The 18,757-nt window shown below is 37.7% G+C and overlaps 1 protein-coding gene across 1 annotated transcript in view; it reads left to right on the forward strand.

Annotated features, from left to right (window-relative positions):
- The window catches only part of NCKAP5 (NCK associated protein 5), a gene marked incomplete at both ends in the record, with an annotated part of 351,457 nt that overhangs the window by 234,829 nt on the left and 97,871 nt on the right, over positions 1 to 18,757 (forward strand). Inside the window, 2 exons of the mRNA XM_084289510.1 lie at positions 12,753 to 12,821; positions 17,810 to 17,848. Coding sequence (XP_084145636.1) covers positions 12,753 to 12,821; positions 17,810 to 17,848 — 108 coding nt within the window. The remainder of the gene's footprint in view (positions 1 to 12,752; positions 12,822 to 17,809; positions 17,849 to 18,757) is intronic.

An 18,757-nucleotide genomic window follows, 5' to 3' on the forward strand; every position in this document is an offset into this window, starting at 1 on the left:
AACTGCAGCCTGTACTGACAGAGCAGTAATATGATCGATCCTAGGTATATATTACATTGCATAGTATTTCACACATTGATTTATTTTTGTTCTTTTTCCGCATTTTCCCTTTAGGCCAATCAATTAATCACACATACTGCTCTTGAACAGCAGCTTGGAATAAGATAACAGCAACATATTCTCATGTTTGATCCTAGCAGTAGTGTATTTGGCTATCGTGTGTCAAACTGGGAGGTGTGCAGGTGGGTGCAGTTCCAGTGGCTGTACTCGAGTTGTGCTTACTTATGTGTGACACCACTTTGGCTCAGTTTGTAGATCCCAGCTGGGCTGTTGGGCTGTTGCTGCTGCACTTTTCATGCTTGAGTTTCTTGCTGGAACACCTCTGAATCCCATCAAATTTGACTTAATATATGTTCTATTCTTATTTTTTAAATAGCAAATGACTCAATACAATATGCTAATGAATGCACTTTCTGTAATACACACAAGATTTAAGAAATAACTGTTTCCTGTCTTAAAAAAAAAAAAAAAAAAATCCGTATGAAACTGTTATTGGTATCCAAAGCTTGTTTTTTTCTAAGAATTTTTGCAATTTGCTACATGTTCCCATAGTGTGTAGTGTAAGGCTTTTCTTGGACATCTTAGGGGTATAGTTTACCAGTAAACGAAAGTACAAAGGATAAGCTCTGAGTAGAATTTTATATACTGAAAAGCAAGATTGAATAAATAGTAGGAAAGTATTTAGTATTTCACTGTAACACTTCATAATATATAATTAAAATAAAGTTATGTTATGTTTTGTTTTGTTTTTCTGTGTAGCTAACTTTATTGTTTATTTTTCTGTACAGTTTCATATTTTATATTTTCATGAAATACCAAGTTGTAAAATTATCCAAGTAAAAAAAATGCCTCTGGCACATCTCTGTTTCATGTAGGAGAAAGCCTTCCCAACAGGCCTGCCTTTCCCTTTGGTGCAGGGAGGTGCAGTCCTTTGGCCTAGCTCTAGTCAAGCCCAGGAGGTGTTGGAGTTCCTCCTCTGGTTCTGTCTGAAAGAAACTCAGACAGTTGTCTGTGGTCCCAAAGCCACACCACAGTGTGAACTGCAACCTGGTCAGTTTCTGATTTTTATCAGAAAAATACTTGAGAAGGCTGCTCACTGCTTATCCAAGCCAAAAAGCTGATGTAGGTGCACCAGACATCAGCCAGCCCAATGGGAGAAATTCCCTGTGAGAAATTAGGGTAGCAGTCAGGTACTGTCACATCAGACAGCTTCGAAGGGATTCTCGTTCCTCTACATCTGTCTTCTTTAACATGAATGCAGTCCGCAGGGCAGAAAGAACAGACGGAACTCCAAAATGTTGAAACTTTAAATAGACAGAATTTGAGGCCTGAGCTGTTTATCTGTCGAGCAAAATGCAATTACTTTGTAAATTCACTATTCTGCTCTCAAAGATTAAAAATAAATCATTTAACAAATGTCCATGCAGAAGTCAGCCCACCACATATTGCTGTGTGGAGTGAGGGGCATCATTTAGTACTTGCTCCGTCTCTTAAAAATATATATATATGTGTGTGTATGTATATATATAAAGCTTTCAGGAGATGCAAACTGATTACAAATTGAGTTTTATTTCAGCAAGAAATGAAACAGTAATTTTGTGATTCAGTTATGAGAAGTTAGCTATTGGCTACAAAACAATTCCTGCACATTATATGGCATTTGATGCTATTCATAGCACAGCAAACCACTACCTTGTACTGCTTTGCTTTGCTTCTCGCCTCCTTACCTGGAAGGGAGAGACATAACTGAAACCATCAAAAGAAGTTCATTTTTAAGTACCTGGGGCTGTTGACTTATGGGTGACTTGGATGAAGAAAGTGAAATTGCAGGAAACATTGCCTTCAGAAATAACTCAATGCTCCTGTGTAGTTAAGAACAGAGAAACTTGTTATAAATTTACGTTATGCCTTGTGAAATGGTTGACATTAATAGCTTATTGTGGTGGAAACCTTTTAACTCTGAATCTTTAAAGGAGTAGAATAAAATGATTCATCATAGAAGGAAGAAAATAACATATTTTATATTTTATTATGTTTAAAAGAAATTTTCTGACAATATCAATTATAATATTGTGTAATACTTTAAATCTATGGCATAGTGTGGCAAAGAAAAATCGTTCTTTTTACTCACAGTTCAAATCAAAATAAGCTCACAGGATATTTTTATAAAGGAAAACCGCTTGTGTATTTTCTGCCATTGCATCAGGAACCACACATGTTTACTTGGAGAAGAAAAATGAGGTGTTCCCACTTAAAGAATCATTGGATACCAGGGAACTAATACGAGTTTCACATCACACAGGCAATGGATGTGACATTTCAGCACAGGGGATCTGTGTCTGCCAGGCTGTCACTTTCAATTACTGCATTACAGAGAATTATTTTTGTTTTAACTACATGCAAAAGCTTTGAATAAATAACCAGCATAAAAAATTATTTCTTGATAAAAATTCACCATCCTCATTTACCAAGACAGGGCAAAACATCTGTTGTTTCACCTTTCAGTGAGAACTAAAATAACCAGTTAATGGGATACAGTGAATAGTATTGTTGATCGTATGATACACAGGGAAAAAAAGGCAGGAATGCATTAAAGTTTTGCACATTTTCTTTCTATTATCAGCCCCAAACATGCTCAGTTCCTTAGTTTCCTGGGGAACAGGGAGCGTGGGGTGTGTTGGTGTTCCATGGAGACAGTGCCAACTTTAGATCCGAATTTGCAATTTACTATCATTTATTAATACCCTTTCCATTTGAGTGCAAGGAGCACCCTGGGATTACTGCTTGAGGGCCACTGCTTGTGTTAACCTATGAAATTATATCCCATGTTCATTCCAGTAATATTAGAAAAAATAGATAAAAGCCATTTTAAAAGAGAAAAGCTGCTCTTGATGGATAGAATTTCTAGAAATCAAAAAAAAAAAAAAAAAATCCTATATATAGATATTTAAATTCCTTGGCTTTCTTCTACTTTATTTTAAGGTTTTCTATCTCATTCCATTGACTGTGACTTTAATTGTAGTTTTTAAAGGAAAAATACATCATCATTATTTTTTGAATTAGATTCTAAAATTGGATTATATTCCTGAATTGAATATTTTAGTGTGACCTGCCAAACTTTGAAAAGCTGCAATAACATTCCAAAAAAGAATAGCTAAATTTCACCTTTTGAAGAAACCAAGCTTAAGGCCTTTGTGGTTTATTCCTATACTTATGTACTGCCTTTCTTCTGAAGACAAACTGTTCATCTCTTGGGTTTCTTTTCCATACTTGTTTCCCAAGGCCACGAATCGATAGCATTATTATCTCTATTTGCTATGAAAATCTCAGCTAGGCAAGTGGGAAAAATAAGAAATGGTTTCTGTTGGAACAAAGTTGTCCAAATATTAATTTTCATACATAAATCTGAAATTCTGTATTCTTTTCATACTCTACATTAGATTAACCTTGGTGTTGAGTGTGCTACTCAGGAAGGTGTAGATAATAGAGTTGTAGAAAATAGAAAGCTGTGACTGCGTCAGTAACCTCATGGTCAAGATTGCAAAGGTTTGAAGGATAAGTTGTTCAAAGTTTTAGGATTCTAAAGTTACCCTGCTCATTGCTTGAAAAAACTGTCCTGAAAGTATATAAGTTTTGATCGAGATCTGATTTTCTATTTTTTATTTTTATAAAGGAAACTTCTAGTTTGTCAAGTGACTTTTCTTTAAAAAATAGTTGCCATGTGTATCACTTCAGAAGGACCCAAAGCCCTGCAAATAGTTGTGCTGTACAAATATTTGTGTATATATATAGGTATATCAGTGTAATTTTTAAATTTGATCTAAATCTTCTGCAAAGAGATTTCCTTTCAAATGAAAGTCAATATTTTACTTGAAAATGGATTCACTGAAAGTTTTTTTCATCAAGCGTCTGTGTTGGCTGCAAGGTTTTCAACTATTCTTTACTAATTTCAAAGAAGTAGAATTTTCCCTGAAGAGTTTGGTCTTTTTACCAAAAAAAAAAAAAGAAAAAAAAAAAAAAGAAAAAAGAAACAAATGCAGCTGAACAAATGTGATAGGATTAATCCAGGTAAGAGCTTAAAATACAAAGATATACATGTATATGTTACACACAAATTAATATTAAACACAAAATGTCCCTTAAGTTGAATCAGGTCCACTCTGCTTGCTCTTATCTACCTGCATTAATTGTAAGAATCTTAATTTCAGTTCCAATTTCGGAACTGCTTACTTTTTTTTATTGACCAGGGATTTTATTTTTAGTTCTTTGATAGAGGAAGTAACTGCCTCTTAATATTACATGGGGAAGCACTGTAAGGCTGCCGGAGTGAGGTCCTGTGAGTTCTTCAGGGACAGCCTGTTTCAAAGGGGAACAAATCACTTAAAACAAGAGGAAAATGAAGGAGATCGAGCAGCTGCCTCAGGTTCACAACTTGCAAGGGGAAGGATCACCAAATGTAAATACTGGAAAATCAGAAAATAAACAAATTTTGTGATAGGCACGCACAGTTCCTTGCATAACATTTCAGTCTTATGTCGTACAATTTTGTGATGGTGTTGTAGCCTGTAGCATCGTGCTCAGGTGCATGCTCCTAGGGAGATGCCCTGCACTGTTGGCACAGTGGCATTTTTGGGATGGGTGAATGACTTCCAGCATTCCTCCTTCCTGCTGCCCAAGTCAACAGGTCCATAGCACAGAGCTTCTTGGGGCTGCTGAGAGGTGTCTCGCCTATGGTTTACAGGCGAGCTGAGTGCCGCAGTCCCTGTGCAGAGCGTGGCGTCACACCAAGGTGCACAGCTTAGTGCTTTGTGCGGAGGATGAGCGGTGAAAAGCAGGAGTTCTGCTGGGGCTTTTGGGTCTCCATACTCATACTTTTGTGCTTCGTCAAGTGTGTGCACAGTACATGTACAATTACCCCTATACGTGTATCTTTAACTTCAGAAAATACACATGGCTTTATACCGCCTGTCTTTGCTTATTTGTATCTATTTACTTCTTGTCCTCAAAAATGTTTTATTGGTGATCATTTGGAATAATTTTTGGGGAAAAAAAATGTCATCCTTCACAATTTTAACCTATTTGTTCAAAGGCCTGTATTGACAGTGCATTGCCAGTGGGCATATTGTAAGTCTATTATAGTCTCAGTAAATAATGCTAGAATTTGCCATTTGCTACAATTTGTATGCAAGCAAACAGACAAAGCTATTATTGATAGATCTGTTGGTAGCCTAGATATTTATTTGCTGGAAGATAAGCCTGGGCAGTCTGTTTTGCTAGATCCATTCCTAACCTTCTCTTTAAAATGTCAACTCCAGACATTTCTGTGGTGTCAGGAGGGAAAATGTTGAAGGTTTTAAAGGCTTGTCATTCTTAAACACATTAGAGTCAACCAAAATAATAAAAAGAAGACAAATATTACCATGCTTGAACCAGTTAAAAATTTCCAGCCACAGCTTCTGGAAATAACAACAGGGGGGGAGGGGGAGGGGGAGGGGAATCACAGAGGAATTCCCAGGAATATGAGGTTCATTTTTAGCACATTTTAGGAGGCAGTCTCATCAGATGTGTATGAATCATTTCATTTGGGTTTGTTTGGCTCATCTGCTGAAGTTCATACGTTCCTCCAGCAAAAGTAGGTTTGAAGGATTAGGTTATAGCTGTCCCCTTACAAAAAGGAGGCTTTGCCATGTAAGCCGAGAACCAGTTTTGTCTTCCCATGGGAAGTGGGAGACACTCAGTGGGCAGGAGAGGAGCTCCCTGCCTGTGAGCCCTGTCCAGGACCCAGGGTTGGGTCTCCTTCCATCTGCTCCAGATCTGGGCAAATAACGGGCAAGTTCTGTTTTCTGATCTCTGGCAGCATGAAATCTGTATGATTTTTAAAGCTAATATAATCTCCAGTGTAAATTCCTGTTTAAATACACGAATCAGCTCATCAATAATTCGTAAAACACCATATGCAGCTGCAGAGACCTTGGGCTGCTTTTACTTAAAAACATTTAAAGCCAAGTTTTTACATAGTCTTAAGTGGTTAGCCTTTTGATGTTGAATAATCTTCTGATTTCTAGCATACATTAAAACAAGAAGGTTATGCTGCTATCTGCAAGGCTACAACCCCACTTTGCTGGCAGCACAGCTGTAATTCAGCACGGCTGTGAGATAGGCTGCTTGTGAGAGCCGGTGGTGGCTTCTTCTGATCTCATGGGATTTTTGCGTCAGTAAAGAACTAAAAAACAAGACTAAAATTTTTAATTTCAAGAATGATCCCTCCCAGAGAGCTTTTTTGTGGCCTTCTTACAGACAGAATTATGGTTAACTCTTTTATGGTTCTGTATTTTGTAATTTAAAATAGCATGCGTTGCTTTCATCCTGTTTTTTTTTTTGAATTGTGTTGAGCGTTGGCTGAATATTTCAGATAAAATGTGTCAAATCTTATAAGTGCGGTTGAAGAGGAAAGACTATTTTATCATGCTGAAAAGAAATCTGCAAATGCTGCAGTTGACAAGGCTTAGGGCCCCTGTGTTCCCAAGCAAGGGTGAGAAGCTTGGCTGTCATATCAATAATTTGTCCTTCTTGCTGCTTTTTCCCCATCTCCACGAGGTGGAAGAAACAGATGAGACTGGAACAGTTGAAAAAGCATCTGGTAGTGTTCAGTTAAGTATTAGCCTGCCCAGTGCTCTGTTACTCCATCAGCACATGGCTTTCCCCAGTCAGTCACTGCCCTGGGGGGGGGAACAGCTCGGCAGGGAGGCTCTGGGGCTCTCTGGCATTGTCCTGCTGCAGGGCAGGATCGGGGAGCAGCCCGGTGCTGACAGGTTGTGGGGAGCAGTTCCCAGCTTATCCCTAGCAAGGAGACATCTGTAGCAACATAAAAAACACCGTCAAATGGCCGGTGGCAATGCTTCTGAACTGCTAGAAATAAATTTAGGCTGTTGTTCCTATCGTTACGTTGAGTTTAAAGCAAAGATGCCATTTTATCTACTTCTAGCCAGCATAACTCTGATGTTAAACTTTAGTCTGACAACTTGTTTAATTGAAAAGAAAGTGTGATTACTGGGCTAGATCTCAAAGGACAAGTTTTCTGGGTAAGGTGAGCAGAATAATACCAGGTTTCCTGCGACCAAATATATGGAGGTGGTTCAAGTGGTAAACTCTTCCTGGGGTGGCAGCTTAGCAAAAAAAAAAAAAAAAAAGCCATAAGGACCTCATAAGGACCTAGGGGAAGATTACAACAATGTTGTTACTTACTTTTACCAGCAACAGGCTGTAACCTCTCTAATCGTGTGCTGTATGCAGCTGTGACCACAGAAGTATACAAAATCAGAGGCTGAAAGCATGAAGAAATTGCTGAGCACTTCTGAAGTGCTTGGACAGCTATTAATATACTGCACGGGGCATGACAAATGAGTGTCTGTGTAAATCGATAAACCTTTCTATAAACGCACTAATGGTTTAGTATGAATAGCAAAGAAGTGCACATGGTAACCACTGTTGTAGCATTCTGTCAGGGATTTTAAAGTTCACTGTCATAACTTTGTTCCTCTTGACCTTTATTGATGATACCTTCAAAGCATGTTGAGCTGCTAACTTGACACACAACCTTTAGACCTTCATCTGCTTTTCCCTCAGTGCACAGTAAATGCTTTCTATCCTTCCTTTTCTTCTCCCTTCTTCCACCCATTCTTTTATGTTGTTTCAACTCTACAATGGTTGAATAAGGACAACTGGTTTTATGTGCTTCTCTTTTATTCATGTCTTCTAGCAGAAACTTTGGTGTTTTAATTCTTTTCAGCGTGGTGCTAAAGGTGTAGAGGACTGGCTGTTGAAGATTCCCTAATAGGTACATTAAGTAATTCTTCACATAAAGACCCCAAAGCACCCAGCATATCCTCGTTCTTATCGCATTGAAATAGGCTAGCTAAATAACAAAATGTTGTTCCTGTTCTCCTGCCTTAATAAATCAAGGCACATAAAGGTTAAGATTAAACTTTTTGAAAAGCACTTTAGGGACTAAAATCCAAATCTCATTTCAAACATGATTTAAGCATTTCACTCTTCTTTCAAGAAGCACACAGAAAGGGCTTTTGCAAGATGTTAAGTGAGAGATGTCCTCTCAAGTGCCACTTAGAGAGGCAAATCTGGAGGAGACATGGATGTCTCATGGCGTTCTCAGACACGAGAATGTCTGCCACTCCTACCAAACACGGGTAAGTGCTGAACAAAGTATAGCTAGTCGGCAGTCCTTAACCTGTTCTAATAATCCTCTCTGAGACGGTTAAGAGGGAAGAGGAGAGAATGAAGAAATCATCCTAAATGTGTGTATCGATGTAAGAGTATATTTATGATGAGCATATTGATTTCAGCTATTTATAGTCTGATATTATTTAGCTGAAAGGTGCCAGGCTCTATCAGTGTGGGTGAGGATATCTTGAGGATATAAAAACTCAGAAAAAAATGGAAGGCAGCAGAGCACTTTTTGTCTCAGAGCCTACTGGTAATAAATACTTCTGGGAAGATAGCACTTCTTTTTTGGGGGGAAGTGTTAGGGGGATATTTGTGTTGTGTTTTTTGTTGTTGTTTGTTTGTTTGTTTGTTTTTAACAAAATAGTAAGTATGACCGTGTTAAGGGTATATTTGACATGCATTTTAGACTTCAGGTGAAGATGATTTTCACAAGAATGTGAAGGATAGGTGAATATCGTGCTTGAATAGATGCTCCTTGTTTCTTGGTGTTAAGGCTATCATAACGATCATTACCATTTTACAATTATTATTTTTTTTAAATTGTAATTAATTGGTGTGCCTTTACTGATCGGGTATAGTAACACGTTTTTAGTAATGTGAAAAAAGCCATGGCTGCTTTCTGTCTCCTTGTTTCTTCTATAGCATCAAGAGCAATAAGTCATTGTGAACCAAGGAGCTTCCTGCTGTCCCAGAGAAAAAAAAATAGTTTTAAGGAAACAGTGTGTAATGTGAAAATAAATATAGTTTATTTCTTTGCATTGGGCTTGGATCTTCATTCATAGGAAACAAATGTCAGATTCTTATCGACTTCAGCACGAACAGGACTGAACCTCAGAGTATCAGTCCTGTAGTCTGTCTGTTATTGGTCTCAAATGAAACAGTGAGCAGCTGTTTCATTTGAGGTGAAAGCTGTTTCATGTAGGTGAAAGTAGTTTTCTTCAGCATCTGTGAAGGAGAAAGAAGACTCTTAGTTGACCTGAAGATCATCATTGTTACTATGGCTATGGTTTCCACCCCAAGAAAAGGATTAAAATTAGAGCTGACAAAGTCTTTTGTAATGAGTGTATCTTAGCAGTGTTACTTCTGGTTTATGCAAAGTAATTTGAAGTTTTCAATTTCAAATTGATTTTCCATAAACTCACTCTCACCATTCATAACAAAGCTGTCTCTAATTAAGGCAGCTGACGGCTGTTTAACATTTCCCAAGTCTTGACTGAAATATTTAAATTTTCCAATGTTTGGAGAGACTTTTGTGGGCAATAATTTTTCCAAATCAGAACTAGGAAGTCCCTCTGTTCCGACATCTGTAGGATCCTTGACTCTGTGATGACCCAAAAGCCACGTGCAATGTTTCATTTAGTGGTAAGCTCTGCACAGTTACTTCTGGCTGTAAGGATGATACCATGCTTTGGGAGCTGACCCCCAAGAAAACACAGGCTTGCCTATGGGCGCTGCTGGCAAGTGCTGAATGTCGTGTGCCTGCAGCAGCTTGCTGGGCTGCATTGCTTCTAGTGCCTGTGAGGCTGAAGGGCAGAGGTGTTTTATTTCCATCTGTAGCAAAATACATATAAATACCTAGATGATAGCTATGCCTAAGACTAGAAATCACCGTAGAAATGAGGTGGTATCTCAGAGGGTATTCTCAGCAGTCTCGATTTTGCTGCCCTGCTAGGCTATCTGTGTGTGGGAGAAATGACTGGAGAGGGGTCAGTACTTCTCTGCCACTGCCTCTGGGTGCCTGCAAGCATGCAATAGCCTTCATGCTGAGAGAAGTGGGGGCTTCTTATTGCGGCTTAGCCTACTAAAAGCACGGCCTGAAAATAAAAATGAAAATAAAATGTAATAGTGATTTCTCCAATGAGACCTACTTTGTTTAACAGGCGGAAGATGCCCGGAATGAGCAATACTGGAGGTGGGCTCAGAGGTGGGCAGGTCCCTCTGAGCAAGAAAGAGCAGACGTACGGCAGCAACAAAGCCCAGTGGTTTCTGTTAAATAAATGAAGGTTTGGATTAGGAGGCAGGGTTTTGAGACCACAAGTGCTATTACAGATTTTCTAAATGAATACTTTTGGGGGATTGTGGATTATTATCAAGTATTCAGTTGCTGAATAGGGTGATTTAGTGTATCAAGTCCTGGTTTTCCCACGTTGTGGGAAGTGGCACAGAATCTTAAGCAAAGTCGGTCAAGTGTTCCCTTCTAGTCCAGTCCTCATTACAAAAACGCCAAATAAATGGGCATGATTTGCTCAGCAATCAAGAAGCACAGAAGTCAAGCTAACATTGGCTGCATTACATCCTTTCTCTGCACTTTCAGAGCTACTGGTGTGAAAAGGGTTTTATTATACAGATGTTTCCACTATGGCTTGATAAGAGGAAAAATGTACCATTTATTTATAATGCTGTCAAGTTCAGATTTCCTAATTTTGGTAGCCTGCTTGTAAAGGGGTAGCTCACTGAAATCAGAGATTCAGCTAACAGAGCCAGGAAGGCTTAGCTTCCATTTTAAAACCTCACAGCATTCAAAGGAAAAAAGTACTAAGAAATAATGGGGACTTTTCTGGGTATTTTGTATAGTACAACTGCAGGTAGTAGGTCTTTTAGACATCTCTATATGGAAGCAATCTGCTCGGACTGTTCTAGGATAAAATCACACAGTATATTTTCACATTATGGAAAATGAAAATTCCAAAAATTAAACCCAAAGGTACACCACATGAGTGAGTTAAACGGCCGTGCAGACTAATCCTTTAATGAGAGCTTCAAAACAGTAAGAATTTATCTTGGATGACATTTTAAGGTGATAGTCATAGAGAAAACATCTGAAGATCTTTAACTCATAGAAATACCTTTTTATATAGCAATCGTCTCTTTATTTTATCAATCAATCTGCAGGAATGCATCTGTAAAAGCAAACTGATAACTGTATGTGGTAGCGTCTTCAGTGTAGAGGAGGACTATTTACCCTCCAGCTCCTGATTTCTTATGGCTGCTCTTGCTTTTTGTGGCTTCTGCTACTTCTACCTTGCTACTTCTGCATCTGTATTTTTTGTTCGCTCGTCTTACGTTGCTCCCTGCAGGATCACCCATAGACTTTTTATAGCCATATGTTGAATCCATTGGGAGGAAGCACTGTGAAAATATTACGCTGAGCATTTTACCACCTTTGCTAGCTTGGACTGTGACCACAGTGACCACAAATGAATTTATTGGACTTAGGGCTTTTCATTTTGCTGAATCATTGACCTTTCTTAACACAGAAGTGATAACTGTGCATCTTTCTGTAGACTCTTTCCATGCAGTACATTGCATTAATTTTTCTCCTAATATTATGCATTAACCATATTTATGAGTGTTGTATTATATAACCATGACTCTTCTGAAACAGCACTTGTTAAACTTTTACAGATTGACAGAACAGTTAAAGTGAAGCGAGTAATGTAAATTGTATAATAGTTGTAATTATCTGAATGCAGTGATTGTGGTGTTATGGTTACGTGATGAGAAGTTATACAGGGGAGGCAAAGAGCTTTCTGGAGCCTGCTTTAACTCACAGCTTTTTATATATTGTTTTAGTTTCTCAGTCTTTAAAAGAAAACTAGTTGAAACTTGTTCTGATGCAGCTGTATACATCTCACTTAAGAGATTTTCCTTTTCTAACACTGACAGTATTCCTAAAGTCCAAGTCATAATATATAGAAAAATGCATTGATTTCCTTTAATTTATGTACCAGATTCTGCCATTCTGAAGTTTGCACTATGCAAAAACATGAGTGTAATGGAAATTAAAGATAGATAAAAGGCACTACTGTACAGAAAACTTTATCATATTTAAACTGACATACACTAGAGAAAAAAATTCTGACTTTAAGATTGCATTTAGAGGTACTAAAATACCACTTGTATTCTTAAAGTGCTGGTAGCTTTTTTAAGGTAAAGATTAATACATTTCTCTGGTTTTGCTAAAGGATGTAATTTCCCAATTATCTATTACATGTCAGTGCATCTGGAGTTACTCGATGCAGAAACCTGGCTTATGAAAAGCTGCCATGAGTAAATGTTTACATAAGATTGCCCATCATTACCTTTTGATAGTAGCTGCTTCTGTTCGCTTCCAAGTGGCTTCCTCAGACAGCAAGTTCACTCTAAGAGTAAAAAAGGGAGAAAGAAAGATATATGAAGATCTTTTATAATGTTTCATTGCAGACTCTGTTGCACCTGGCAAGATGAGACTGTAGACATACTTCTGCTGGTATTTTGTTCTAAATTGTAATGCATGGTGTGAATAATTTCAGAAACTATTTTTACTCAAACAAATTGTATGGTGCTTTTTATTTTGGATCTTGAAGAAGAACACAAAGCACTCACCTTAAGAAAATTTATGAATTGGCCTGTAATTCAAGATACCCATTGACTAAAATACATATTTATTTGTTTATTGTATTTTATTGTAGGCAGAGAATTCAGCACTGGCTCTGGAAAACGAAAATCAGAGAGAACAGTATGAAAGATGTCTTGATGAGGTAAGGTAGCTAAAAAGAGGTGTTCTTACCTGGTACTGCAATGAAATGAATAGAAACAAATTTCTCCTCTCATACAAGGTTGACGTTGTTCTGCAATTTTCTGGTACTACCTCAGTCTATGTAATTCCAAGAACATGTGTCTGTCAGTCATAAATACTCCATGACCTCTGCTGTAAATTGTTGTTGTTTGTCTTCACCAAAAAGTTGGTATCTCCGTGACCAATATTTGGAACTTGACTGCTGTACTGGCTTTGCCACCAAAGATGTTGTTATTCTGGAATTAAATTGTCAGACAGATGTCCTTTTGCAGGGATGCCTTCTCTCAGTAAATTATCCTAAGAGGAGAAAATTATCATTTACCTGTTTGGTTTTGTGTGCTCTTGCTTTTCTGTAGTGTGGAACACAGGTGGCAATGCTTCTGTCAGAACCCCCCCAGCTTTCCTATGTAATAGGAATTGTCTCTCTGCTCCCCCTTGTGTTTACATACCCAGGTCTTTATGCCAGTTTTGTGTTTTTTTTTTTTTTGGTTTTTGGTTTTGGTTTTGTTTGTTTGTTTTTGTTGTTGTTTGTTTGTTTGTTTGTTTGTTTGTTTGTTTTTGTTTTTTTTTTTTTCCTTTCTGTTGGCTGACTTCTACTGCATGCCTCATCTTCTGATCAGACTTCCCATTTACAGCTATCTAATTCACCCATCAGTTACTGCCTGAGCACTCCATCAATGCTTACCATTCCAGAAATGTGTGCCTTAGGACATACAAGATTTTGGGCAGTGTCTCTCCTATTGCTTACAGCTTTCTCTGTATGATGAGATGTTTATTGGTGTTTACTTATTCCTCTCATTTTCCTGAAATAATGCTCTTCAAGACGTGCAAGAGGTTAAAATAATTTTGAGACTTTTAGTAGCTTAAAGTGTTACTTAGTGAAAATCATTTGCTCATTCTACAATGGGAATGCGTAGTAGTGAAAGTAATTAGCTAACATGCAACCAAAAAAAAAACCACCATAAAACCTACTCTGGCTTCTTAGCTCTACCTTTGAAAAAAGAGTACACCGAGTGTCTAAACCACACATAGCAGATAACAATTCATGCATTCATACCAGCTTTTTAAATTTTCAATCAGCATTTGCTGAAATTTTACTGTCATGATCAATATAGCTGTGGTACAACAAGCTTCCAATTTAGGTTGACTTTCATCAGCACATGCACGCTTTCACCAGTGTAGTATATTTGCAGATGCACTTTCCCACCAGGCTGCGTGCTGTCTCTTCTGTGACTGTGGGCCAGCTGCAGAGCCTTGGTCTGCGTTGGCCTGAGTGAAATTAGCACATTGGCCTGATGAAATTACCACATAGTTATTTACTTTAGTTTAAATTACAGAGCTTAAAATTATTTTTTAGATTGTCTTGGACAAAATCTGTCTACATTTTGGAGATGTGTAAAGCACCATAACTGTCCCTCCCAGAAAAAACACTGCAGGCACACTACAAGGACAGATGATATGTATTTATTCTGTGTTTGCAGTAACATGATTGATTTCTGATCCAAGGCTGTATTTTTTACATGCTGTTGTAGTTCGAAGAATGAATAATTATATCAAACTATGCTCTGAACTTTATTATTTTCAACATTAGGCTGGTTGTTTACAGTTCTTCGATATTATCACAGCTGTATCCATCTTCTCCCACTGTGTCAACTTTTTCAGGAGAGCGTGCTTCTTGTCACCTGTGGTTTTGTGCTTCCCTACTTTTTTGTTTTGTTTGCTTATCTTTTTGTGTGTGTGCAATGCCCTTTCTTGTCCTTTCCCATTGTTTGGTATCACTTTTTTTCTCTTCCTTCCCCTTTGAGCTCCCCTGGTGCTTTGGCAGGGACACTGCAGCCAGCGTTGTTTTAGCTGGCACAGACTTGGACCTACTCCTTTCTGAGCACTGAGGTGAAGAAGTTGTTACCGTTGGCTTAGGCAGCGAAATCTTTTTTTAATAATCATAAGTTCTGCAGGATTCCTGAGTTAGCACCCACCTGAGCACATCCCCTTAGGGGGCTCCCCAGGAAATTCTGCTTCATTACAGTACCAATATAGAGATCAGATATAAAAGTAATTAGTGAATAACCCAGTCAATGTGAGAACCTTCACTTCCATCTAGAGTCTTCTGAGGATGTATTGCATGTGAAAAAGCCCTTTCCAAAAAAAGGATTCTTACTGGAGATCTCAGGAAAATAAAATGTATTGCATTAATATTTTTGTGGGGAAAAAAAAGAGTCCTTCATGAATTTAAATAAATACTCGCTGATTTTTAAAGTAATTGTTCATATTGGGATGTATATATAAACAACTTTAGAAGAAACATCTGGAAGAAAGTGTTATCATCCCAGTACTTAATACTTAAAAGAGCTCATTTAATTTCACAAATACCACATATACGTATCTTTCCATCTCTGAAGAATTTAATGCTAAAACCAGGATTGTCTTCCTATATCTTCAGTGTTTGAGGTTAGCATGCCTAATCCTGGTTTCCTATCCTAGAATTCAGCTCTCAGTTTATTGGCAAGTGGTAATGTCATGTTTATTCACTTTACAGTGCCAGCTGAGATTTCTGTCAAGCTTCACTATACTTATAAGCAGGAAATTGTGTAACTCAGCTTAGATAATATGTTTGCTGATGTTTTAAGAATTAAACTGTAACATTATTGAATACGTATCCATTTAGCTAATAAAAAATACAAAGTCATTGTAAAAACTCATTCTGAAGTTTGAATAAAATATAACACCTTTCATTTTAGTACAGTTGAAATGTCTGTGTGCGTATGTAAAAATCCATTAAAGGCAGCCCTGTAAAATCTGAGTACTTGTAAAAGATGTAATATATGTTACACTAGGGTCTCTTTTCTCTGATTCATTCTTTTATACCTTTTCTATTAAGACCACTTTATAATATGTATATGTAAACATAATTGTGTAAGGAAAAAGTGGAGCTTGATCTTTTATCTCTTTTATTGCAGTCCACAAAAAGAAATCTCACCAAAAAATCTTGGCGATTAAGCCAAAAGGAAAGGCAGGCAGTGTGAAGGCACGCAGTGTCATATGCTGCGTAACAGCAGACTGAGGAACCAGCCACATTGGTTCTATGCCTTGTGTTTGCCCTGTTAACTTCATGACTCACAGGTCAAGTCATTTTAAAGTCTCTTGCCTGCAGGGATTGAGGCACAGTTCTGTCTCATATCAGTGGGAATTTCACGTATTCTCAGGTACCAGTCCCTCTGCCTTCAGTGGTCTCAGTTTGGTGGTTGTGACTATCCGCCTTGTAGTGCTGGCTTACGTTGTTCATATCCATGGTGTCTCTTGATACCTGTAAGTAATAAATACCTTATAGCTTAGAAGTTTATTTCCATCTGGACACTAACCCTGTTGTAGGACTAGAATGACAACCTCATTTGAAATGCAAAAGTTTGGACACGATTCCACTTACAGACTGCTAAATTAACTTAGTTGCTGCAGAACATTTCACTGGAGGCTTCCCACCACTGTTCCCACCAAGCATACAGACCTAAAAATCTTTGAATAGTAATAGCAACACATTTTGCCAAGTTGCTAGATACAAGAATGAAATAGCCTAATTTTGTTAAGAAACTAGCTCCATACCTTTCTTACTGAGATCTAGGGGAGCTATGGATCATAGGCAAGTACGTCCATTTAGATACCTAACTTCATACACTCAGAGTTAGAAAATTTGTCCCATATGCACTGGAAAATTATTTTTTTTTCTAATTTGGAGGATCATGTCATTTATACTCAATATATAAAGGTATAGGTGTAATTTCGTAGGCAATTCTGTTGCAAGAGACTTGTATACACTTCTAAGAACCTTTTAGTTCTTGGTAAAGTAACTCCATGTCAGAAAGTAAAGAAATAATGTATTAGATATGGCTTGTTCAATTTTCAGGTAGAGCAAACAGACGTTGGAAGAATATGCCAGAAGGAACGCTGTTGGATGTAGATTGTGAAAGCCCATAGGGCAAGGCACATGGTTTTTCAAAACTGCAACATATTTACTTCTGTTGCTTATTACCGTTCTAATATTAGTCTGCCTTCTGTTAAATCATGTATAGAGCAATTTTATTGGACCATTGTTCCACAGGCTGCCTTAACTTAGGGACCAGCTCGGAGGAAAAGACTGATACTAGGCAATTTTGCGAGAGTACGAATCAAAGGTACCTTTTAGATCAAATGGCACTGAATCTTTTGCAGAAATGAATTAGCTTCAACTCTTATATTACATTGAAAATGTAACTTGCAGGTTAGACATCATCAACAGAAAATCTTACCTCGGCCCTTCTTTCCATTCCTCCTTCTTCCCCCCATGCCTGCTGGTAAATATAAATTAGAAAGGGTGTATAATATAAATAACTTCAACAATTCCCCATTGAATATATAGTTCCACTAATCAATGGTGTGTAATGTCATTCAAGTCAATTATACTGTGTGGTGTGAATGCCTTCCAACCACATTTTGATGACAGTAGGTACTTTAATTTTCTGTGGCTCTTTATGGTTTCTGCTTGTCATGATAGATGTACCATTTTGTCAATATTGAATCAAGAAGCAATTAAACTTCATGAAAACATTCAGGACTCCTCAGCTGGTAAAAATCAGCTCTAGTGAATGCAAGTCAATCCATGCTGATGCACAACAGCTGCATATAAACCTGTGAAGTTTTAATCTAGTTTAAAGAAAGGATGACAGAAGTTAAGGAAATGTCTATCATGTCACACTAAAATTGATAGATGTTTGTTTATAAAGACTAGCACAGAAGTAATGACTGGCATTTCATATATTCTTTCTAGTATAACCTGATGAAAATGCTAGTAAATAATGAAAATAGTAGTTTTCATGGTGGTTTTTGATGGAAAATGGAGTATAAAGCCACAGAAGAAGGTAATGTTATGCAAAAACACATATGATCATGTACTTAAACTATATTATCTATTTCTTTCAGGTAGCTAATCAGGTTGTTCAGGCTTTACTTACTCAAAAGGTAAGTTGTATTTCGGTGTAACTTAAAGCTTACAGAAGTTCATTCATTTAAGATATACATATTGTTATATAGGGTACTTTTTTTTAAATAATTTTCGCACACTTAATTACCGGTGCTGCAACATGTCTGGCCCAAATTCAAGGGCTTTCTGAAATACAGGTCAATAAAAGTCCATGAAACTGTACATCTTCAAGGCTCAATCAAATAGGAGCCATGTCCAGTTCTTACTGTTTACCTACGCCGAAACAGTGTCTGAAAATCATCCCCAGATGGTGACTTCTCCATTTCTTATCCATAATTAGCTCTGGCTCTCCCACAGCCTGTTCCTGTGTGAAATAAAATACAAAAAAATAACAGTGCAAGTCAGTAGTTGGCACTTCCACTCATGTTCAGGGAAAGGAAAGACTTCCTGGTGTCAGCTTGTGCTTCCCTGGGTAAAAGAGAGGGCACTGAGTCTAGAATGGCAATTCGGCTACTCTGCTTGTGGGCTGGGGACCGGCAATAGAGATTGTGTATTTTGTCTTTTGATGGCCTCATGCTCCATTATTCTGGATAAGCAAGGGAAGCACTGTATAAACAAAATTCTTGTGGGGTTGTGCAAATCTGTCAAAATGAAAACATTCACTGCAGATACTGTAAAGGTCCGCTCTGGATCAAGTCATGTCTGAAGTTTCCATTCACACTCCAAACTTGAATATGAAGTGTGGTAGTTTCAAATAGAACCTAGTTGGACAAGTAAAAGTAAAAAAAGATCTTGGCAAAATGAAACAGTGTTCTGGGAAAAAAAGTAAGACGGAATTCAATAGAGAGAAAAGCAAGGTAATTACATATAAGCAGAAATAATCAGCTGCCCAGAGAGAGCAGGGATTAACTGGTAGGACAAACAATTATACAAAGATGTGGTCTTTA

Source organism: Netta rufina (genome assembly GCF_964035555.1).
Source record: "Netta rufina genome assembly, chromosome: 6".
NCBI lineage: Eukaryota > Metazoa > Chordata > Aves > Anseriformes > Anatidae > Netta > Netta rufina.